The sequence below is a fragment of the Oncorhynchus mykiss genome, chromosome 16 (assembly GCF_013265735.2).
Source record: "Oncorhynchus mykiss isolate Arlee chromosome 16, USDA_OmykA_1.1, whole genome shotgun sequence".
NCBI lineage: Eukaryota > Metazoa > Chordata > Actinopteri > Salmoniformes > Salmonidae > Oncorhynchus > Oncorhynchus mykiss.
Genome location: NC_048580.1, coordinates 44,725,210 through 44,749,627, shown reverse-complemented (window position 1 = coordinate 44,749,627; position 24,418 = coordinate 44,725,210). Strand labels below are relative to the sequence as shown.

At 43.4% G+C, this 24,418-nt stretch overlaps 1 protein-coding gene across 1 annotated transcript in view; it reads left to right on the top strand.

Annotated features, from left to right (window-relative positions):
- Nucleotides 1–24,418, top strand: part of plxna2 (plexin A2) — a 342,953-nt gene that overhangs the window by 215,064 nt on the left and 103,471 nt on the right. Inside the window, exons 8-12 of the mRNA XM_036947019.1 lie at nucleotides 4,342–4,438; nucleotides 10,734–10,848; nucleotides 11,810–12,010; nucleotides 12,909–13,005; nucleotides 13,360–13,550. Of these exons, the coding sequence (XP_036802914.1) occupies nucleotides 4,342–4,438; nucleotides 10,734–10,848; nucleotides 11,810–12,010; nucleotides 12,909–13,005; nucleotides 13,360–13,550 (701 nt within the window). The remainder of the gene's footprint in view (nucleotides 1–4,341; nucleotides 4,439–10,733; nucleotides 10,849–11,809; nucleotides 12,011–12,908; nucleotides 13,006–13,359; nucleotides 13,551–24,418) is intronic.

Sequence of the window (24,418 nt, the reverse complement as noted above, 5' to 3'; positions counted from 1 at the left end):
TAAAATAAAGTGGTGTTCCTAACTGACCTAAAACAGGGAATGTTTACTAGGATTAAATGTCAGGAATTGTGAAAGTTTAAATGCATTTGGCTAAGGTGTATGTAAACTTCCGACTTCAACTGTATATACATACACACCTTATGCATCTGGCAAGGATCCCTAATCACAATCGTCAACACAATCGTCACAATTTCATAGTAGATTAAACTCAAGGTGATAGATGGATTGGAGCCACACCTTTATACACAGGGCAGCAGCTGGCTTAGGCATTGCAACCGTTGTTTGAGTTCTTTTTTTCACTTTATCTCTCTGCTATTTATAAGCTCCTGTAGGGTTGTGTGTTAACGAGATGTTCGATGTTCCCTCTTTCCATCTCCACTCTCTTAACGACACACACATTGATCTCCCCTCATTAATCCCACATCTGGTCATTTCATTGATCCAAACCGCCACGTGGGTGGCGCTCCAGGCTGGCAGCATAACAAGCTCCCCCTGCCCCCAGACCAGTCTTCCTGCTGGGCAGTGTGCTCCAATGGGCCCTGGGCCCATTAAGGAGGCAGGAGGACCAGGGACCAAGGCCTGTGGCCGGTTAGAGCTGCCCAGATTACTGTCCTCACATGAGGCTAACACACAGCACTGAAGCCAGTTAGCACTGTGGAGGTGGAGGTAGGCACAGACTGGGTCCTTGTAGGACTAAGATGATGATGGGGAGGGAGAAAACAAGGAGTAGCTTAAGGATGGTTGGAACAAGATGATGTCCCTTTCCAAGATATGTATATATTTTTTTTTTCTCAGTCTGCTTGAGATGGGGTGCCCAGGTTTTGTGAGTGCCTAAATATTTGAGAGCTCACCCCATATCTGGACAATCATTAATGTATAACATGTGACATTAATGTGTGACATCATAGGTGATCACATGCATACAATCGCTATTTGCCAGTCACAAAGACTGTGTGTGTGTATGTGTGTGTGTGTGTGTGTGTGTGTGTGTGTGTGTGTATGTGTGTGTGTGTGTGTGTGTTGGCACGTGTGTGTGTGTGTGCTGTTGCTGTAATCCCATCTCTGAGAGTAAATAGCAGCCATGTTTACCCCATCAGTCCCCTAGTCGGTGGTGCTCGGTGGGGGCTAAAATTTCTCTCCCCTAATAAATGTCTTATCTCCTCACAATCCCCCCTCACACACACATACACATTAGGGCTGTGCGAAATGGACAAAATATAATATCACAATATCTGTCACATGTTTTACAGTATTTTATGTTTTTGAATAATACAAGTTCTAAATATGCTTTCTGAGTATTCATACTCAGGGTGGCAACACATACATTAGAAATGGCAGGTAGCCTAGTGGTTAGAGTGTTGGGCCAGTAACTGAAAGGTTGCTAGATCAAATCCCTGAGCTGACAAGGTAAAAATCATTTTTTTCTGCCCCTGAGCAAGGCAGTTAACCTACTGTTCCTAGGCTGTCATTGTAAATAAGAAATGTGTTCTTAATTAACTGAGTTGCCTAGTTAAATAAAATTTAATATTTTTATTTATTTTATTAAATAAATAAAAATAAGTGATTTCAATGGGGCTTTCTCAGTGTATACCGTTCAATCGGATTCAAAACAAAACAAAAATTCAGCATTTTCATCAATTTCTGCATTTCCTGTACTTTTATTATCATTTCCACACTGTGCAATGTGACATAATATGGCTAAAAACATGTAGGCCTAGTTAATTGGTGAACTGTTGGAATCATAGAAATATAATGATTATTCTAATTTTATAGTTGGAATATAGTGGCCATCACCTAGAATACATTGTTGTTTGACATGACAATTAATTAATAAACCAGTGAGGAATTATTGACAGGGTAGGAACCAAAGTGTTGGTCAGTGTTTCCAGGTGACCCTAATTAGATGTTAAATGACATGTTTTCTGACTTCATGTAGCTAGTTAGCCAGCCAACATATTTATGCTTTGACTATTCCTCTCTGATAAGATACCCCTGCACAAACATGCTTATCTAGGCCTACATCAGCACTGGTACCAGGCAGTATTAGCTAACTAGCTACATTTGCTCTGATTCTTAGTACATTTAGCCAGCTAACTAGCAATTAGCAGCTAACACAAATTATTTTAGCAACACCAAGCAAAGAAAAGACAAACTAGCAAACCTTAGTTTGCAGACAGTAAGATACAGAAACGAAGAGTGTAATTATGGAACGCTTGTGAAAAGCAGCATGTCACCAACATTATTGCGTTCATCTGACCATGCAGAATGAATGGCAAGAAAGTGCTGGTGACTCCGTGGTCCAACAACTGCTCTCTCCTTGAGTGACAGGGGGCAGGGCTTGGTGTGGTTAGCGGCATGCAGCAGCACGAGGAGAGGGACTCAAGTAGCAAACAGAGAAAACTATCAAAACGGACATTATACGCGCCAGAGTTGCGTATCACATTTAATGAAACCAAACGTTGAAATACCGTTATAGAAGTTAAAGTAAAAACTCAAACCGGTCCGTGCATCAATACCGGTATAAAGTAAGGTATACCACCCAGACCTAATACACATACACATGCATACATCCCTGACCCTCATCAGCCTGGACAGGCTTGCCTGCCTGCTTGCCTAACAGGGGATAGATTATTGAACATTGATCATGTGCAGAAGTAATGACTGAAAAAAAAGGCGGGAGGGTGATGAGGAGGGTGATGAGGAGGGTGAGGGAGAGGTGGGCGAGGCAGTGGAGGAGCTGGGGAAGGGAGGAAGGAGAGAGGGAAAAAGGGAGACATCTTATCTGCCTGATATGGAAACTAAATGACAGACACAGGAACAGGAACAGCAGAACTAACAGAGGAGACTTTCTGTGTGCTTGTAGTTGCCAAATAGAATTCTGTAAAGCAAAGCTGAAATGCAGGGCTGAGATGGGTGGTGTACAGTCTGGTGTGTGGGAAAGCAAAAATGCATCTCCCCAGCAGGTGCAGTGAGAGAGAAGAGAGTATGTAGGGTCATTGAAACCTCCCACACAAAACCATCTGAGCTCAAACCTGAGCCTGCTTTCTGCTTTAAACATCACATCTCTGCTGTTCTCTCACTGGGAGAGAGGTTGTACGTGCAGGCAGGCTCTATGCTGGTGTAGATGTACAGATGTCGGATCTTAATTTGACCCAGTTTGATAAAGCATGAAAATAATTCTGTAGCAACAGGAAATGTGAATTATTACGTGGATTATAATTAATGGTCTTTTTTGTATGGGTTGATACATTTTTCAATAGGGGAAATCTGAAAGTCTGAAATTTCAAAGTGGAAATTACAAACTTTAGAAGCCTTTTTAAAACTCAAAGACACTATACGTTTGCATTTCCTGCTGTGTAGGAAAATTCTCAGCAACAAAAGAGTGATCAAATTAAGATTCTACATCTGAACCAGACACTCACCATCAACCAAAACAAATTCAATAACAAGGCAGCATTCTTCATAACACAGAGATTTGCTATCGCCTTTATAGTAGAATAACTATGAGTATGTTGTTCAGATTACCAGACACTGCCAAATCACTGCAGTCACAGATGGTGCTTTCCTATGATGCTAGTAATGGAGAGACTAAGAGATAGTAAAAAAGGAGAACATGGGTTGTACTGTGTGTTGGTGTTGTTGGACTCGGACTGTGGGATGAGATGAGTGTTTGCGTGGGATGAGTGGCCAGCCGGATGGTCAGCTTGGTCCTCAGCAGGTACCTGGTAACCACTCAGACCCACATGTCCCAGAGCAGAGACTGGCACCAGGTACCCACCGGGACTAGCCAAACTGGGCAGTGGCCACACCGGCACTGTCTGCAGCCCGCTATCTTCCCTCTGGGCCCCTTCCAGACCGCCGGTGGACTCAGAAGGTGAACAGGGGACAGACAGAAGGACAGACTGAAAGATGGATTGGGTAAAAGAAGGGGTGGAAACTGGGGGGGGGGGATAAACTACTGGAGGGGAAGGAAGAAACATGAGGGATAGAGGGACTGCTAGAGAAAGAAGAGGGCTGTGCTCTTGACAATGGAAAGGTAGAGAGACTACTACAAGAGAAAGAGGGGGGTGAGTTAGTGTGTGTTTCTCCACTGGTTGGTTAGGGGCTCGTAAGTAATAATTTCACTGTACGGTCAACACCTGTTGTATTCGGCAGATGTGACTACTACAATCTGATTTGATTTGTATTCTAAAACAGGTTGCATTGAAGCCTGGAAGGGTGGGTACATGCCGCTACACATTATAGTGTGTCATTTGTGTAAGTGCTTCCTTCATTCATTGTTCTCTCTCTATATCTCTCTCTCTCCCCCCCTCCTTTTTCTCTATCTTGCTCGCTCTCTAGACTGGTCAGGTGTAGAGTTAAGGCTGAACTCTAAGGAGACTGGCCAGATGGTCATCAGCACAGAGGTCAAGTTCTACAACTGCAGTGTCCACCAACTGTGAGTATCCTTCCTTCTCCTCCCCTGCATTCCTGGGCCAGTGTTCACTACTGATCTAGGATCAGCTAGGATTCCCCTTTAGATCATTATGAATAAGATTATATGGACAGGGGGGTCCTTATCCTAGATCCGTATTTGTGAATTCCCGGCCCTGGAGTCCTGCAGTCCCGGAGCACACTACTGAATCAATACTATGTGAATATGTCACAGTGTGCCTACTTCCTAACCTTGCCTGCCCTCAGTCTGAGCCTCGTAACCCTAAAATAGCCCCTGTGATGTCTAATGCAATCTGATCTAAACTGTTCCCTCCCTTGAGCTCTACAACGGAAACCTCTGGCAATTGCCATAATGAATCCTGGATCTCTGCCATGTAGAAACACTGCTTATTGTAGGCTCTTAGTCTGACACTGGCTCTGTTGGATGTCATAGCCCTCTGTTTTGTTTTGAAAGGCCTCTCCCCTGCCCTCCACCCTCTCCTCCTCTCTAGTGTCAGTGTCTGACTGTGTCCTCGTGTCTGTAGTCTGAGGAGCCTGTCTGAGTGGAACACAAAGTCACAGTGTACGCTATTAAGAGCTCCCACGTCTACTCAGATAATCAGGGAGTAATCAGGGAGCATAGCTCGTACTTACTCAAGTTTAGAAGGCTGACATAACACACACACACCAACCTGGTCTCAGAGCATTTAGTATTATTCTATACGCATGGTATGTATTCATTTGTGGATGTCCATCACCCATTTTGTATGATTTATTATAAATTACAATTTGTATTATATGTTACGAATTGGCAAAACGTACAATATGTTACAAATTTGAAAAATAAATGATATGTTACAAATTCTAGCTAGGTGGCTAACATTAGCTAGGCTAGCAGTTAGGGTTAATGTTAGGGTTAAGTTGAGGAGTTAGGTTAAAGGGTTAGGGTTAAGTTGAGGAGTTAGGTTAAAGGGGTTAATGTTAGGGTTAATAAGTTGAGGAGTTAGGTTAAAGGGTTAGGGTTAAGTTGAGGAGTTAGGTTAAAGGGTTAGGGTTAAGATGAGGAGTTAGGTTAAAGGGTTAAGGTTAGGGTTAAGTTGAAGAGTTAGGATAAAGGGTTAGGGTTACGTTAAGGAGTTAGGATAAAGGGTTAGGGTTAAGTTGAGGAGTTAGGATAAAGGGTTAAGTTGAGGAGTTAGGTTAAAGGATTACAGTTAGGGTTAAGTTGAGGAGTTAGGTTAAAGGGTTAAGGTTAAGTTGAGGAGTTCGGTTAAAGGGTTATGGTTAAGTTGAGGAGTTAGGATAAAGGGTTAGGGTTAAGTTGAGGAGTTAGGTTAAAGGGTTAAGGTTAAGTTGAGGAGTTAGGATAAAGGGTTAGGGTTAAGTTGAGGAGTTAGGTTAAAGGGTTAAGTTGAGGAGTTAGGTTAAAGGGTTACAGTTAGGGTTAAGTTGAGGAGTTAGGTTAAAGGGTTAAGGTTAAGTTGAGGAGTTAGGATAAAGGGTTAGGGTTAAGTTGAGGAGTTAGGTTAAAGGGTTAAGGTTAAGTTGAGGAGTTAGGTTAAAGGGTTAAGTTGAGGAGTTAGGTTAAAGGGTTAGGGTTAAGTTGAGGAGTTAGGATAAAGGGTTAAGGTTAAGTTGAGGAGTTAGGATAAAGGGTTAAGGTTAAGTTGAGGAGTTAGGTTAAAGGGTTACAGTTAGGGTTAAGTTGAGGAGTTAGGTTAAAGGGTTACAGTTAGGGTTAAGTTGAGGTGTTAGGTTAAAGGATTACATTTAGGGTTAAGTTGAGGAGTTAGGTTAAAGGGTTAAGGTTAAGTTGAGGAGTTAGGATAAAGGGTTAGGGTTAAGTTGAGGAGTTAGGTTAAAGGGTTAAGGTTAAGTTGAGGAGTTAGGTTAAAGGGTTAAGTTGAGGAGTTAGGTTAAAGGGTTAGGGTTAAGTTGAGGAGTTAGGTTAAAGGGTTACAGTTAGGGTTAAGTTGAGGAGTTAGGTTAAAGGGTTACAGTTAGGGTTAAGTTGAGGTGTTAGGTTAAAGGGTTACAGTTAGGGTTAAGTTGAGGAGTTAGGTTAAAGGGTTACAGTTAGGGTTAAGTTGAGGTGTTAGGTTAAAGGATTACATTTAGGGTTAAGTTGAGGAGTTAGGTTAAAGGGTTAAGGTTAAGTTGATGAGTTAGGTTAAAGGGTTAGGGTTAAGTTGAGGAGTTAGGATAAAGGGTTAAGGTTAAGTTGAGGAGTTAGGTTAAAGGGTTAAGGTTAGGGTTAAGTTGAGGAATTAGGTTAAAGGGTTAAGGTTAAGTTGAGGAGTTAGGTTAAAGGGTTAAGTTGAGGAGTTAGGTTAAAGGGTTAAGTTGAGGAGTTAGGTTAAAGGGTTAAGGTTAAGTTGAGGAGTTAGGTTAAAGGGTTAAGTTGAGGAGTTAGGTTAAAGGGTTAGGGTTAAGTTGAGGAGTTAGGATAAAGGGTTAAGTTGAGGAGTTAGGTTAAAGGGTTAGGGTTAAGTTGAGGAGTTAGGATAAAGGGTTAGGGTTAAGTTGAGGAGTTAGGTTAAAGGGTTACAGTTAGGGTTAAGTTGAGGAGTTAGGTTAAAGGATTACAGTTAGGGTTAAGTTGAGGAGTTAGGTTAAAGGGTTAAGGTTAAGTTGAGGAGTTAGGTTAAAGGGTTAAGGTTAAGTTGAGGAGTTAGGTTAAAGGGTTAAGGTTAAGTTGAGGAGTTAGGATAAAGGGTTAGGGTTAAGTTGAGGAGTTAGGATAAATTGTTAGGGTTAAGTTGAGGAGTTAGGTTAAAGGGTTAAGGTTAAGTTGAGGAATTAGGTTAAAGGGTTAAGTTGAGGAGTTAGGTTAAAGGGTTACAGTTAAGTTGAGGAGTTAGGATAAAGGGTTAGGGTTAAGTTGAGGAGTTAGGTTAAAGGGTTAAGTTGAGGAGTTAGGTTAAAGGGTTACAGTTAAGTTGAGGAGTTAGGTTAAAGGGTTACAGTTAAGTTGAGGAGTTAGGATAAAGGGTTAGGGTTAAGTTGAGGAGTTAGGTTAAAGGGTTAAGTTGAGTAGTTAGGTTAAAGGGTTACAGTTAGGGTTAAGTTGAGGAGTTAGGATAAAGGGTTAGGGTTAAGTTGAGGAGTTAGGTTAAAGGGTTAGGGTTAAGTTGAGGAGTTAGGATAAAGGGTTAAGTTGAGGAGTTAGGTTAAAGGGTTACAGTTAGGGTTAAGTTGAGGAGTTAGGTTAAAGGGTTAAGGTTAAGTTGAGGAGTTAGGTTAAAGGGTTAAGTTGAGGAGTTAGGTTAAAGGGTTAGGGTTAAGTTGAGGAGTTAGGATAAAGGGTTAAGGTTAAGTTGAGGAGTTAGGATAAAGGGTTAAGGTTAAGTTGAGGAGTTAGGTTAAAAGGTTACAGTTAGGGTTAAGTTGAGGAGTTAGGTTAAAGGGTTACAGTTAGGGTTAAGTTGAGGAGTTAGGTTAAAGGGTTTCAGTTAGGGTTAAGTTGAGGAGTTAGGTTAAAGGGTTACAGTTAGGGTTAAGTTGAGGAGTTAGGTTAAAGGATTACAGTTAGGGTTAAGTTGAGGAGTTAGGTTAAAGGATTACAGTTAGGGTTAAGTTGAGGAGTTAGGTTAAAGGGTTAAGTTGAGGAGTTAGGTTAAAGGGTTAAGGTTAAGTTGAGGAGTTAGGTTAAAGGGTTATGGTTAAGTTGAGGAGTTAGGATAAAGGGTTAGGGTTAAGTTGAGGAGTTAGGTTAAAGGGTTAAGGTTAAGTTGAGGAGTTAGGTTAAAGGGTTAAGGTTAAGTTGAGGAGTTAGGATAAAGGGTTAGGGTTAAGTTGAGGAGTTAGGTTAAAGGGTTAAGTTGAGGAGTTAGGTTAAAGGGTTAGGGTTAAATTGAGGAGTTAGGATAAAGGGTTAGGGTTAAGTTGAGGAGTTAGGATAAAGGGTTAGGGTTAAGTTGAGGAGTTAGGTTAAAGGGTTAGGGTTAAGTTGAGGTGTTAGGTTAAAGGGTTAAGGTTAGGGTTACGTTGAGGAGTTAGGTTAAAGGGTTAAGGTTAAGTTGAGGAGTTAGGATAAAGGGTTAGGATTAAGTTGAGGAGTTAAGTTAAAGGGTTAACGTTAGGGTTAAGTTGAGGAGTTAGGATAAAGGGTTAGGGTTACGTTGAGGAGTTAGGATAAAGGGTTAGGGTTAAGTTGAGGAGTTAGGATAAAGGGTTAGGGTTAAGTTGAGGAGTTAGGATAAAGGGTTAGGGTTAAGTTGAGGAGTTAGGTTAAAGGGTTAAGGTTAAGTTGAGGAGTTAGGATAAAGGGTTAGGGTTAAGTTGAGGAGTTAGGTTAAAGGGTTAAGGTTAAGTTGAGGAGTTAGGATAAAGGGTTAGGGTTAAGTTGAGGAGTTAGGTTAAAGGGTTAAGGTTAAGTTGAGGAGTTAGGATAAAGGGTTAGGGTTAAGTTGAGGAGTTAGGTTAAAGGGTTAAGGTTAAGTTGAGGAGTTAGGTTAAAGGGTTAAGGTTAAGTTGAGGAGTTAGGTTAAAGGGTTAAGTTGAGGAGTTAGGTTAAAGGGTTAGGGTTAAGTTGAGGAGTTAGGATAAAGGGTTAGGGTTAAGTTGAGGAGTTAGGATAAAGGGTTAGGGTTAAGTTGAGGAGTTAGGTTAAAGGGTTAAGGTTAGGGTTAAGTTGAGGAGTTAGGATAAAGGGTTAGGGTTAAGTTGACCACGCTCATAGACGGATACACAAATACACACACATACAGACACACACACTGCTATGTCGGCGGTTGAATCAGCCTCATTCTTCTGAATTAGAGTGTGCTTGCCAGAGATCCCTCCCATGCTTTTGCACTGGTGAATATTTCAGCATAAGTATGCATCATTTATCCAACCTCGTTGCAGGGAAGGAAAATAAAATAGAAGCATAGACTTTACCTCCCTCCAACAATGAATTCCTCAATATACTGTACAGTAAGACTATCCGGAGGGAATAATTACTGTACCAGTCATAGGTTTAGTCCAAAATGGCACCCTATTGCGGGGCCCTGGTCAAAAGTAGTGCACTATGTAGACAATAGGATGCCATTTCAGATACAGTCATAAAGACCTGGACTTCCTGTCTATGGGATCCAAACAGAAGAGAGTCAGAAAATGTTACAACCATTTCAATCAACATCACTGCAATGCTACCCTTATGGGACTGAGTTTGCTTCCTGAAGCTCTACACCCTAACCTGCTGACAACTACACTCTAATTTCCCCTTCCTCGCTTCCTGAGAGATCTGAGCCATCATGTTGGCAGGCACACATGCGCATAACGTTGGCAACACACACAGGCACGAGAGTATGCACGCACACACACACATCCTGTCGTCATCCTCTCCCCTAGGCTGCGTCTGCTGTTTGCCATCCCTCTATATCCTCCAACCCTCCTCCCTCATCTCATTTAGCACAGGATGAGCACAGGGACATGGTTTGAGGTTGGGGGGGGGGGGGGGGGGGGGGGATGCGTGCAGTATACATGCACAGAAGATGCCAGCTACATCTCTACCCCACTCCCCCATTCCCACCCTGCCCAGGGCATCTACAGCAGCACGCGGGCACTGTGCCCCCTGCCAGCTGGTAATTACAATCGCATTACAACAATACTGGCCTAATGGTAATGACAGGATCAAGCTGTGCCAACATCTTATTTGTCCCCATAACTCACTTTACCTCACTCCTTCCCTGACTTTGTACCCTACACTCTTAGAAAAAAAGGTGCTATCTAGAACCTAAATGGGTTCTACTGCTATTCCCATAGGAGAACCCTTTTGAAGAACCCTTATTGGTTCCAGGTAGAACCCTTTTGGTGCCAGGTAAAACCCTTATTGGTCCCAGGTAGAACCCTTTCGGTGCCAGGTAAAACCCTTATTGGTCCCAGGTAGAACCCTTTCCACAGTGGGTTCTTAATGGAACCAAAAAGGGTTCAACCTAAAAACCAAAAAGGGTTCTACCTGGAACAAAAAAGTGTTCTCCTATGGGGACAGCCAAATAACCTTTTTGAAACACTTTATTCCCTATTTAGTGCACTACTTTTGGGTCATAAGAACTGCATATGTAGAGAATAGGGAGCAATTGGGGCCTGCACTATGCAGTACTGCTGCCTCTAGTCATACATAGCGGTTATAGTGCCACTACAAACCACAGGGCTGTCGGGGTTGGCAGACTTGTATAGGAACTAGGAGGTACCGTGCCAACCACAAGGGCATCAACAGCATGTGCCCACTTGGGATCTTCTGCACTCGGTTGCTCCTTTTGTGCCATCCTCCTCCCACTTGACTAGCGCAGCTTCCTGAGTGTGTGTCCTGTCCATCTGTCTGTCCCTCCGTGCAGGTGTCTGTCCTGCGTGAACAGTGCCTTCCGCTGCCATTGGTGCAAGTACCGAAACCTGTGTACCCACGACCCTTCCAGCTGCTCCTTCCAAGAGGGACGTGTCAACGCCTCTGAGGTACGTACTGCAGACACACAAGCACACTCGCTCTCTCTCTCTCCTATCAGCCTGAGGGGCATGTCTCCAGACAGACACATCTAAGCCCCTCCATATTGACGTTTGCCATTCAAACCCTCTGTATTTGGTACTAGCAATTAGAAGTCGATTATTAGAGCCTTTTAACACCTCTGTAACAATGGGATGTTTTGACAAGATCAATCAGGTTGTTTATGTGTATGAGTGGCACAGTGTGTGTGTGTGTGTGTGTGTGTGTGTGTGTGTGTGTGTGTGTGTGTGTGTGTGTGTGTGTGTGTGTGTTCTTTGATAAGAGATTTCACTGATGTTGGCTGCTCACACCCTGCTGTGTGACTGTGGTTAAGGAGTGTGTTTACCTATCGGGGTGTAAAGTAATCCATTGATCTGTCTGCCTGAGAGAGAGGATAGACTTCTGCTGCAGAAGAGATGAGGACAGTTGCCACTCTCTCTCTCTCTCTCTCTCTTCACACTTCCCTTTTCACACACTCCACAGAGACCTACTGCGGCAGCAATGACTGATACGTAGCACACACTCTCTCACAGGCACACACACACACTGCTGTAGCTATTATTGGTCTCCCCTCTCCCCCGGCCTGCTATGATCCAGCAGAGTTCTCCTCCGGCTGTCAGTTGTCATCAGTCGCAAAGCACCGGCAGCATTTTGGAAGGTTGACCATCTGAATTGATCCTATTATGTGAGAAAGGCTTTGGAGTGGAAGAAGTGGAGCAGCCAACACTCTCCAGCACCAGCCAGGAAGTGACGCCCGTATGACCCTGTTTGACCCTGCTGTTGCTTCTCCTCTCCCTCCACCACTTCCCCTGTCTCTCACGTACCAAGAGAACACTATTTTTACCCAGCTGGCCTTGCTGTGTTTGTTTGTCTGTTGTTATATTTATTTATTATATGTTATATACGTTTGACTCTCCCGTCCCCCCTCTCTAGGACTGTCCTCAGCTGGTACGTTCGGAGGAGATTCTGATCCCGGCTGGGGAGGTGAAGCCCATCACACTGAAGGCCCGGAACCTCCCCCAGCCCCAGTCAGGCCAGCGGGGGTACGAGTGTGTCCTCCACATCCAGGGGGTCAGCCACCGAGTCACCGCCCTGCGCTTCAACAGCTCCTCTGTACAGTGTCAGAACAGCTCGGTGGGTACACACTGCAGGGCATGGAGACACGCTAAAACGCGCGATGGACACTCACAGCAACACAGGCTAGGTAGCAAAGGCTCACGTTCACATACACACATACTGCTGGAGAGGACACAAACACTTCACGGCACATGAACACAGCATACTGTGTGTGTATTCAAATGTGTGTATTCAAATGAAAACACACATTTTCCATCTCTCTCTTATTCACGAAGCCAGATGTATCCACATGACATTATTTTCACTATATCACCACAACACCCCGGTTATCGCCTACATTCACTCCATTTATAGCACAATATCAATTCCCATTTTGCACTTAAGCCCACTTTCACTCTGTGTCAATGAATGTCAATGATTGCCAACCTGTCAGTGAGTATCAGTGTCTGAGAGAAACCAGCTCCGGTGGTGTGAGGCCCCTGGCCATGTCACCTGTATCCAGCAGCGGGGCCCTGTCAGTGGGGAGGCTGGGGGAGAGATGGGTCCTGGGTAATTACACAGGAGAGGACTGCAGTAAGGCTCTGCCCTCCAGCCCTTTTCCTAGAGGACACACACAAACTGCCAGGAGGGAGGCATCTCAGGACAGCAGCTCTGTGAAAGAAGGGGACATCCAAATCCTGAAGCCTTCCACTTAACTCTCCTCTCAAATGAGGTGGTGATGCAAGGTTGTAGCAACGTTGGGGTACCGGGCTCAGGGTTGGGGCTGGGGTTTAAGATTCTCATGCTGAAATGATTTATTCTCCCCCCCTTTCCCTCTCTTTTTCTCTCTCTTTCCCTTTCTTTTGCTCTGTCTTTCCGTCTTCCCCTCTTTTTTGCGCTCTTTCCTCCCTCTCTCCCCACCTCTCTTTCTTTCCCTCCCTCCCTCCCTCCCTCCCTCCCTCCCTCCCTCCTGCAGTATCTTTATGAAGGGATGAAGATCAGTGAGTTGCCAGTGGATTTCTCAGTGGTCTGGAACGGCAACTTCATTATAGACAACCCAGATAAAATACAAGGTAAGACTGACACACACACACACACACACACAAACACACACACACACACACACACACACTCAAATTTGTTGACATATCTCACCAACACATAAAACAGATGTTTCTTGTCAAATAACATCTTGTCTCAGCTGGAGACCAGTCAGACACAGCATAATACCCGCTTTACCCAAACAAATGAAGAGCACAGTTGTATCCTTGTTAAAAAAACTCATGTTTTAACCCAAAAAATCCTCCAGGAATACAGTACACTACTACATTACACTGCAGTCATTATAATGTTAGGTTGTCAAGTCAAATGCTGTTTCCTGTTTCCAGCACTGTTGTGTTTAACCTGAGTCCTCCTGAATCCCACAGTGCACCTGTATAAGTGTGCGGCCCAGAGGGACAGCTGTGGCATGTGTCTGAAGGCCCAGAGGAAGTTCCAGTGCGGCTGGTGTAGTGGAGAGGGCCGCTGTACCCTGCGCCACCACTGTCCACCCCTCAACCCCCGCTGGCTAGACCTCTCCAGCAAGAACGTCAAGTGTACCAACCCCCGCATCACCGAGGTCAGTGATAACACACGCACACACCCCCAGCCCCCCTCTACCCTCTCACACCCTCTTTTCCTTCACCACCATAAGGTTACACTTACTTGTCCTCTGCATCTATCGCCTTTTAGCCGTAGCTTGGCGTAGCCCTGAACGATATGGTGAAATGTGATGTATTTGCCCGATTCGTCCCGAACAAAACAACAGCAGGTGGGCAGTAAAGGTGATGCTGCTTACGGTCGGGTGTACAATTTATCTGTACACAGTTATCCTTCAATTGAAATCAACAAACAACAGACTTAGAGCAGGCAAGTGTCGCCCGTGACAATGAAAGGTTGTATTTGCATTGCCAGGCCGACATGGCAGAAGTGGTTTGGTCTGGTCTGGTCTATGTGAATGAGGATCCCCTCGGCTGTGCCCCGACTTATGGTGCTGCAAAGAGCTAGATGGGCTCTCTACCTCGCTCTCTCACCCCTCTCTCTGTCTCTCTGTCCCAACCTCACTCTCTTACCACCCTCTCTCTCTCGCTTCATCTCTTTCGCTCGCTCTCTCTCCCTCTCTCTGTCTTTATTTCCTCTCTCTTTCTCTCCTCCCGCACACAATCAATATGCAGGGAGAGAGCATCTGGTGTTGATTTTCGCTGAAGGGAAAAAGTGAGTGTGTGTGAGTGTGTCACCTTCGGCCGCACTGCAAGGGTGAGAGACCTGACACATACACCCTAGGGACCTGCCTCAGTGTCTCTCTCTGTAGGGTGCCAGCTGGCTTCCTCTCTATCTGTGCCACATAAGACCCTTTTCTAGATATATGCGGTGCTTGTTTTAGCTGGAGCTCCCAGCTTCAAAAGGAGTTCCATTTCATGTTCACACCAGCAGAGTGAAGTACAGTACAGTACACTGCTTTACCTAAACATAATAGTCGACCAGCCTCTAGTAGTGAAGCAACTATCCCTGCTTGAGTTCCCCAGACAGACGTAGTCTCATTGAGGCAAGCTTATCGACGTGCCAGACTATTCAGACAGTAAGAGGAGAAGCGGTTATTGATTTGTGCCGTGACAGAGCTCTTTTTTGCCCAGTCGCCCTGACTTCCACCTGACAACAATGCCCAACCCTGCGACTGTCCCCCATGACCAGGAATTCCATGTTTTCTCCCCCCCAGCAGCAGCCCTTAATGTGTCCTGAGGCATCATTTCTGTGCAGCTAGTGTGGTGGGTATAGTTGGCCCAGTGTCACAGGGGAATCAGACACTGTATTTCATTTAGGGCTGGGCGATATGGCCAATATATCATAGCACGGTGTTTTTCTCATTTATTACAGTATTTAATGTTTTTGAATAAAAGTTCTCAATATGCTTTCTGAGTAGTTCATGACCCGAAGGTGGAAAAACCTACATTAGAAGTGATTTCATTGGGGGTGTTCTTCATTCTGTTTGTTTTATACTGTTCAATCCAACTTCAAACAACAACAAAGAAGCATTTTTCATCCATTTCTGCATTTCTTGCAATGTTATTATCATTTCCACATTGTGCCCCACGGAGCTGCATGATATGGGTAAAAACATCCAGGCCTAGTTAATTGGTGAACTGTTGGAATCATAGAAATATAATGAGTTATTCTAATTCTATAGTTTGAATATAGTGGCCATCACCTAGAATACCTTGTTTGACATGACAACGAATGAAGATGCCAGGGAGGAGTTATTGACAGGGTAGGAACCATGTTGGTCAGTGTTTCCAGGGAACCCTAATTAGATGTTACATGACATGTTTTCTTACCAAGTGTAGCTAGCTAACATATTCATGCTTTGCCTGTTCCTCTCTGATTTTTAAGATACCCTTGCACAAACAACATGCTTATCTAGGCCTACACCAGCACCGATACTAGGCTATATTAGCCAGCTAAGATTGCTTTGACTTAGTACATTTAGCAAATAATTTAACTAGCGATTAGCATTAGCGGCTAACAACATTTATTTTAGCTAGAACTTGCTAAGAAAAGTTTGCAGACGGTAAGATGTACTGTAATTATAGAACGCTTGTAGAGAGCAGCATCGTTGTCGCCAACGTCTTTCTGGATCTGACCAGCAGGCTGCAGAATGAAAGGCAAGAAAGTGCTTGTGACACCATAGTCAAGCAACTGCTCACTCCTTGAGATCGCTGGTTTGGCCCTTGGCGCTTGACTTCCAAGTCAGACAGATACTTGGTTATGTCCACCATGAAGATCAGATCACACATCCACTTGTCATCACTCAGTTCCCTGACAGGTTTCCCCTTCATCTCTATGAATTGTTGTACTTCATCCTTCAGTCCGTAAAACCGCGCGAGTGTGTTTCCACGGTTCAACCATCGCACCTCACAGTGGTAAACCAGATCACCATACTCCGATTCAAGATCACTCACTAGCTCCTAAAATTGGCGGTTATTCATCCCTTTGCTTTTGATAAAATTGATGGTCGACACTACAGTTGCCATTACATTGTTCGGCTTCAGGGGCTGTGCACACATACTTTCTTAATGTATGATGTAGTTGCACACAGTTAAATCACTTGGATCAAGACTGAGACAACTCATTTATTTTTTCACTACCTCTTTTTTGAGCCGGCCATGGATGGCACTCCATCTGTAGTAAGGCCACTTCATTTTTCAAACCGTAGCTCAAATTTGTTCATAGCCGAGACTCAAACAAGTCCTCACCTCTGGTAGTGCCATGCATGGCTTCCAAAGACAGCAATTCCTCCCTTGTGTCAAACTCAGCGGTAATCCCAAGCACAAAAATGGCAAATTGGGCGGTATTTGTTGTGTTAGTCGTTTCATCACACGCCAAAGACAAAAATACGACATTTCTTGCGGAGTCCTTCAACGTTTTTTCGATATCTTGTGCCATGTCAGTCATTCACTCCGTGACGATTCTTCGAGACAAACTGACACTTTGGAACAATTTTACATTTGTCTGGTGCTTGCAACTCTTTTACAAATCCTGGAAGAAAAGTAGTGTCGAAACCTACCAAAATACAATTAGGCAAGAACAAATTCAATCACTTCCAGACAACTTCCTGGATAAAACGTTTCACTGTAATTGTGAATGTGTGAACTTGGCAGTAGAAAACTTTAACAGTTTATACATCACATCAAAACATTTCAAGCAGACAACCTAAGGAAATTAACAACAATGACATGGTTTTGATGAAGAATACAAAAACCTAAGAAAGACCTTGAGAAACCTATCCAAACAAAAACATAGAGACCTAGAAAACCTGAGCCTACACCTTCACGATGTTGAATCACTAAAACAATACAGAAATACACGACGGAAAAAGAAGGAACAGCACGTCAGAAATCAGCTCAATGTAATTGAAGAATCCATAGAATCTAACCACTTCTGAGAAAATTGGAAAACACTAAACTAACAACACGAAGAGGTATCTATCCAAAATGGAGAGGTATGGATAAACCACTTCTCCAATCTTTTTGGCTCTATAACAAACAAGAAAAACATATACATGATCAAATACAAATCTTAGAATCAACTATTAAAGACTACCAGAACCCACTGGATTATCAAATGACATTGAATAAACTACAGGACAAAATACAAACCCTCCAACCCAAAAAGGCCTGTGGTGTTGATGGTATCCTTAATGAAATGATCAAATATACCGATCACAAATTCCAATTGAATGTATGTCAACTTTTTAACATCCTCCTTAGCTAAGGCATCTTCTCCAATATTTGGAACCAAGGACTGATCGCCCCAATCCACAAAGTGGAGACAAATTTGATCCCAATAACTACCAGTGGGATATGCGGCAGCAGCGGTCTTGGGAAAATCCTCTGCATTATCATTAACAGCAGACGCTCTCGTTGGCTGGCCCTGGATTCATACTCGTCGCCAAACCCTCTGGCTCCAGGTCATCTACAAGACCCTGCTAGGTAAAGTCCCCCCTTATCTCAGCTCGCTGGTCACCATAGCAGCACCCACCTGTAGCACGCGCTCCAGCAGGTGACTCTCTGGTCACCCTCAAAACCAATATTTCCTTTGGCCGCCTCTCCTTCTAGTTCTGCTGCCAATGACTGGAAAGAACTACAAAAATCTCTGAAACTGGAAACACTTATCTCCCTCACTAGCTTTAAGCACCAGCTGTCAGAGCAGCTCACAGATTACTGCACCTGTACATAGACCATCTATAATTTATCCCAAACAACTACCTCTTCCTCTACTGTATTTATTTATTTATTTATTTTGCTCCTTTGCACCCCATTATTTCTATCTCTACTTTGCACATTCTTCCACTGCAAATCTACCATTCCAGTGTTGTATTTGCTATATTGTATTTGCACATAGAATTCCACATGTTTATTAAATTAAACTCACAAAAACAATAAACAGCAAACGAAACGTGTAGCAAATGCAGTGCTCCCAGGCAACTACACAAAAACAAGATCCCACAAAACCCAGTGTGGAAATGGCTGCCTAAATATGATCCCCAATCAGAGACTTAAATAATTAAACAGCTGCCTCTGATTGGGAACTATGCCAGGCCAACATAGAAATAAATGCACTAGATCACCAACCCTAGTCACACCCCGACCTAACCAAAATAGAGAATAAAAAGGCTCTCTATGGTCAGGGCGTGACAATAACAAAGCCATCACCTACAGAGAGATGAACCTGGAGAAGAGTGTCCTAAGCAAACTGGTCCTGGGGCTCTGTTCACCAACACAAGCAGATCCCCAGGACAGCATCACAATTTGACCCAACCAAATCATGAGAAAACAAAAAGATAATTACTTGACACATTGGAAAGAATTAACAAAAAAACTCAGCAAACTAGAATGCTATTTGGCCCTAAACAGACAGTACACAGTTGCAGAATACCTGACCACTGTGACTAAGCCAAAGCTTTGACTATGTACAGACTCAGTGAGCATAGCCTTGCTATTGAGAGAGGCCGCAGTAGGCTAACCTGGCTCTCAAGAGAAGACACACTGCCCACATGTGCACACTGCCCACAAAATGAGATGGAAACTGAGCTGCACTTTCTAAAGTCCTTCCAAATGTATGACCATATTAGAGAGACATATTTCCCTCAGACCCACAAAGCATTGGAAAACAACTTCAATTTTGATAAACTCCCACTATTGAATTACCACCAGTGAATAACATAATTGTAAATACAACCTATATTGTACTTGTGTACATCGTTACAAAACTGTATATAGACATAACATGACATTTGAAATGTCTCTATTCCTTAGTAACTTTTGTGTAATGTTTACTGTTATTTTTGTATTGTTTATTTTGACTTTTGTTTGTCTATTTCACTTGCTTTGGCAATGTAAACACGTTTCCCAATAAAGCCCCTTTTATTGAATTGAGAGAGAGAGAGAGAGAGAGAGAGAGAGAAAGAGAGAGAGAAAGAGAGAGAGACATAGAGAGAGAGACACACAGAGAGAGAGAGAGAGAGAGAGAGAGAGAGAGAGAATGTAAAGTTGAGAGGTGAGGTGGGAGGAAGAGAAATTAAGTCAGAGGAAGAAGAGGATGCCAAGTAGATGAAAGGGGAGGAGAGTAAGAGGAGAGGAGAGGAGAGCCCCTGTGGGGTGTCAGAGCTCAGCCCTGTTATACAGCACAGCTGCCACTGGGAGCCCGTACTGCATTGATTTGTACTTTTCACTTTTCACTGGAGTTGGGGACACACACACACACACACACACACACACACACACACACACACAGTACAGCTCCAGAGGCAAAAACACCAACTAGCAAGCAACATTTGGCACTTGTTGAGCTTATATTTATTACCCCTCCCGGTGTACTCTGCATTCATTTGTTCTTATCTCTCTTCCCCCAACCCCTTTCCTCTCCCAATAATGAGAATTTCTTCAAAAAGACCACACTCTTTCCCTCATGGGCTGAATTTATGAATACATTTTGTTTTGATTGTATGCAACAAAGCCCCAATCATGATCTGATTTGTGTACATACATCGATACTAGCCTATGTGCCTACCAGAAGACGCTCCTTGTGAATAATTTATATTTCTATTAAGTACCGTGCCTGAGCGCGCCCCTCCTCTCCCGGCACAGTATTAATATTGAGCAGATAAAAGCCTCCTTTAACAGCAGAGGGAACAGCATCAAATGAAGCTGGGGATTAGAGGACTTGAAAGGCATCATGGGAAGGAGGAACTCTCTCTGTGCTGGACTGTATGGCTCCTATATACGCTGGAGAGAATAGAGATACTACTGCTTCCTGTAATGGCTGGATACGCTATAGTACTGTAGCTGTCGTCTTAACACACCTGATCCGTGGAAGAGAGGTATACAGTACTGTAGCTGTCGTCTTAACACACCTGATCCGTAGAAGAGAGGTATACAGTACTGTAGCTGTCGTCTTAACACACCTGATCCGTGGAAGAGAGGTATACAGTACTGTAGCTGTCGTCTTAACACACCTGATCCGTGGAAGAGAGGTATACAGTACTGTAGCTGTCGTCTTAACACACCTGATCCGTGGAAGAGAGGTATACAGTACTGTAGCTGTCGTCTTAACACACCTGATCCGTAGAAGAGAGGTATACAGTACTGTAGCTGTCGTCTTAACACACCTGATCCGTGGAAGAGAGGTATACAGTACTGTAGCTGTCGTCTTAACACACCTGATCCGTAGAAGAGAGGTATATAGTACTGTAGCTGTCGTCTTAACACACCTGATCCGTAGAAGAGAGGTATATAGTACTGTAGCTGTCGTCTTAACACACCTGATCCGTAGAAGAGAGGTATATAGTACTGTAGCTGTCGTCTTAACACACCTGATCCGTAGAAGAGAGGTATATAGTACTGTAGCTGTCGTCTTAACACACCTGATCCGTGGAAGAGAGGTATACAGTACTGTAGCTGTCGTCTTAACACACCTGATCCGTGGAAGAGAGGTATATAGTACTGTAGCTGTCGTCTTAACACACCTGATCCGTAGAAGAGAGGTATATAGTACTGTAGCTGTCGTCTTAACACACCTGATCCGTGGAAGAGAGGTATACAGTACTGTACTGTAGCTGTCGTCTTAACACACCTGATCTGTGGAAGAGAGGTATACAGTACTGTAGCTGTCGTCTTAACACACCTGATCCGTAGAAGAGAGGTATACAGTACTGTAGCTGTCGTCTTAACACACCTGATCCATAGAAGAGAGGTATACAGTACTGTAGCTGTCGTCTTAACACACCTGATCCGTGGAAGAGAGGTATACAGTACTGTAGCTGTCGTCTTAACACACCTGATCCATAGAAGAGAGGTATATAGTACTGCAGCTAATCTCTAGTTAAAGCTCATTAGTAAAAAATCATCATTGCATAACAATGTGAAATGTAAAGGCTTCATGTAAAGGCAGTATACAGTATAGAGCAGTGGCCTGTTGTACCACCAGAGGGAGGGTGGGACTGACTGTCACCCAGTAAACAGTAGACTACAGCAAACATAGTCCTTCTCTTCTCTCTCTCACCTGGCCCTGAAATAACCCCGTGTTCCAACGGTTCATTTAGATCCAGCCAATGGCAGGCACTACAAATCGTTGTTCAATCCAACCAAGGCATCTATAGGCAAACAAACACACACACACACACACACACACACACAAGCACTGATATGGAAGCACACACACACAGTGTTCTGGACAGGGGGTAGAGAGGCCTGGAATGAAAACACTGCCGGATAAGTCACGGTGCCCTCATGGAGGCTGTGGTGCCCCCCTCCACACCACACAGCAGTACACCTCCCAGGTGTGTGTGTGTTTGTCTCCCTTCCTTTCTTCATTCCTCTCCTCTGCTTCCAGTATTTCTCCCCTGTCCCCTACATCCCCGTCTGTATCTCTCGGCAGGCTACAAGACATTTAAGAGCCTATAAAGTATTTCATGTGTAGTTTGTTCACGGGGAAAGAAGAAGTGATTTTTATAAAGCACATATAAAGAAGTGGGTTTTTATAAAGCACATTAACCGCTAGTCACAATGAAATTTGACATGCCTGAACTACCCTCAAAGACCCCAAAGACAGCTCTGAGGTCTGTGTGCAAGATGTGCCGTTTAAAAGACCGGGAGTGGATCTACCCACAGCGATCCAGATGCTACACACGCTCATATTGATAGCAGCTTCAGAGGCAACAGTTCTAACATGCTTTCACTTTGACTTTTTTATTATTTTTTTAAACTCGGGCTTCTTAGTTTAAATGTAATCAGAAACAGCTGTTATCTGAGGAAGGGGAAAGCCCGGAGAGAAAGAGAGAGAGAGCACTAGTGGTGCCTACATTAAGGCCTGTTCACATGAAGAGTACACTGTGATGTCTACCATTATAATATGGTACAACACAGCTCAAAGCCTTCCTCTCTCTCGTCTCTCTGTCTGCCAGTATAATGTAGAATGCCATTGAGTTTCAGACTTTCTTTTCTACCCCCCAAGCTAGCTCAGGTTGCTTTTCCACAGCCTCTATTGAGTTTAGCATAGACTAGATGATCATCACTTGCCCCACCATTACCTCAGCTAAATATATAAACACGGCGCTTAGCAATGCAAGGCTGTTCATACTGGCCATTCCTCGTCTTCTGCTCTGTCTCTTCTCTCCTCTCTCTATGGGTCTCTTGCACTGTTAGGGTATTGTGTTGGCCATCCCCCTCCTCTCTCTACTTGGCATCCTCTTCTTCCTCTGACTTAATTTATCTTCCTCCCACCTCACCTCTCAGCTTTACTTTCCATTCTCTCTCTCTCTCGCTCTCTCTCTCTCTCTCTCTTTCACTCTCTCGCTCTCTCTCTCTCTCTCTGTCTCTGTCTCTGTCTCTCTCTCTGTCTCCTCTCTCTCTCTCTGTCTCCTCTCTCTCTCTGTCTCTGTCTCTGTCTCTCTCTCTCTCTCTCTCTCTCTCTCTCTCTGTCTCTGTCTCTCTGTCTCCTCTCTCTCTCTCTCTCTCTCTCTCTCTCTCTATCTCTCTCTCTCTCTGTGTCTCTGTCTCCTCTCTCCTCTCTTTCTCTCTCTCTCTCTGTCTCTCTCTCTAATGTATGGCCTTCATTGGCATGGGAGACATATGTTAACATTGCCAAAGCAAGTGAAGTAGATAATAAAATTAAAGTGAAATAGGCAATAAAAATGTACAGTAAACAGTACAGTTCCAAAAGAATAAACACATTTCAAATGTCATTATGTGTCTATATAAAGTGTTGTAACGATGTGCAAATAGTTCAAGTACAAAAGGGAAAATAAATAAACGTAAATATGGGTTGTATTTACAATGGTGTTTGTTCTTCACTGGTTGCCCTTTTCTTGTGGCAACAGCTCACAAATCTTGCCGCTGTGATGGCACACTGTGGTATTTCACCTAGTAGATATGGGAGTTCAAATTGGATTTGTTCTCATATTCTTTGTGAGTCTGTGTAATCTGAGAGAAATATGTGTCTCTAATATGGTCATACATTTGTCAGGAGATTAGGAATTGCAGTTCAATTTCCACCTCATTTTGTGGGCAGTGTGCACATAGCCTGTCTTCTCTTGAGAGCCAGGTCTGCCTACTGTGGCCTTTATCAATAGCAAGGCTATGCTCACTGAGTCTGTACATAGTCAAAGATTTCCTTAATCTTGGGTCAATCACAGTGGTCAGGTACTCTGCCAGTATGGTTCACAAGTACTATTGCAGTATCACGTTGGACATTCCCCTCCTCCTCTCGTCTCTCTCTCCTCTCTGGTTCAGTGTCTTCTCTACTGGTTGTTGATAATCTACTAAAGAGAGTTCCTTTTTTCTCTGAAGTTCTCTTATTAACAGATTAGACTAGAAAGAATGTAGGTCAATCACACCCCCCCTTCTACACTTCTTATCATGAAGGATTATCATGTCATCAGAACATCACTTCCTGTTGAACGCGGAATGAGGCAGTGCTTGGTTTGTTGGTTTGGAAAGTGTCTGAAAAAAGTGTTATATTGGAAAAGTTTGGTTACTACCTAGCACTTAACGCTCTGGCCGAAGAGTAGGGTTGATCGGAGCGTTATGACCTAACAGCTGTAGTCAAGCACCCAAGCTAGCTTGCTAGCTACTTCCAGACACAAATGAGAGAACAGCTCACTCTGACAATTTTACTTGCCCTAGCAGAGCTGGTTAGGGTGGTTTTATGTTATCCAGAGTGTTGGTGACTGCATCTGTGCTACTAGCAACAATTTAATTACACTTTTTTGCCAATGTTTTTTGCTCTGGCAAACTGAGACGAGAATGCTCAGAAATCGGAGCATACTTCCAGAGCAAATGTTGTTGTCGCAGTGACATCATGAACATTCTATTGAAATTGTTACTTGCATAGTGGAGTCTTTTGTTTAGACATGTAGCTATCTAGCTAAACAACTAATCATAATCCAATGTTGATCCAATGATCAATGTTTGCTAGCCAACATTATGCTATAACTAGCAATGCAAATGTCTCTGAGATACGAATAATATAACTACACAGATCATACACGGCAGCCAGCCAGCTAACGTTAGCTAACTAGATAACAGTACACTTTAACTTGAAATGAAAACGACTTTCTTACTAAATTATAAATGTGTAATATCTGAAAATGTTGCTAGCTAGACTACCTTACCCATATACAGTGGGGCAAAAAAGTATTTAGTCAGCCACCAATTGTGCAAGTTCTCCCACTTAAAAAGATGAGAGAGGCCTGTCATTTTCATCATAGGTACACTTCAACTACGACAGACAAATGAGGAAAAGAAATCCAGAAAATCACATTGTAGGATTTTTAATGAAATTATTTGCAAATTATGGTGGAAAATAAGTATTTGGTCAATAACAAAAGTTTATCTCAATACTTTGATATATACCTTTTGTTGGCAATGACAGAGGTCAAACGTTTTCTGTAAG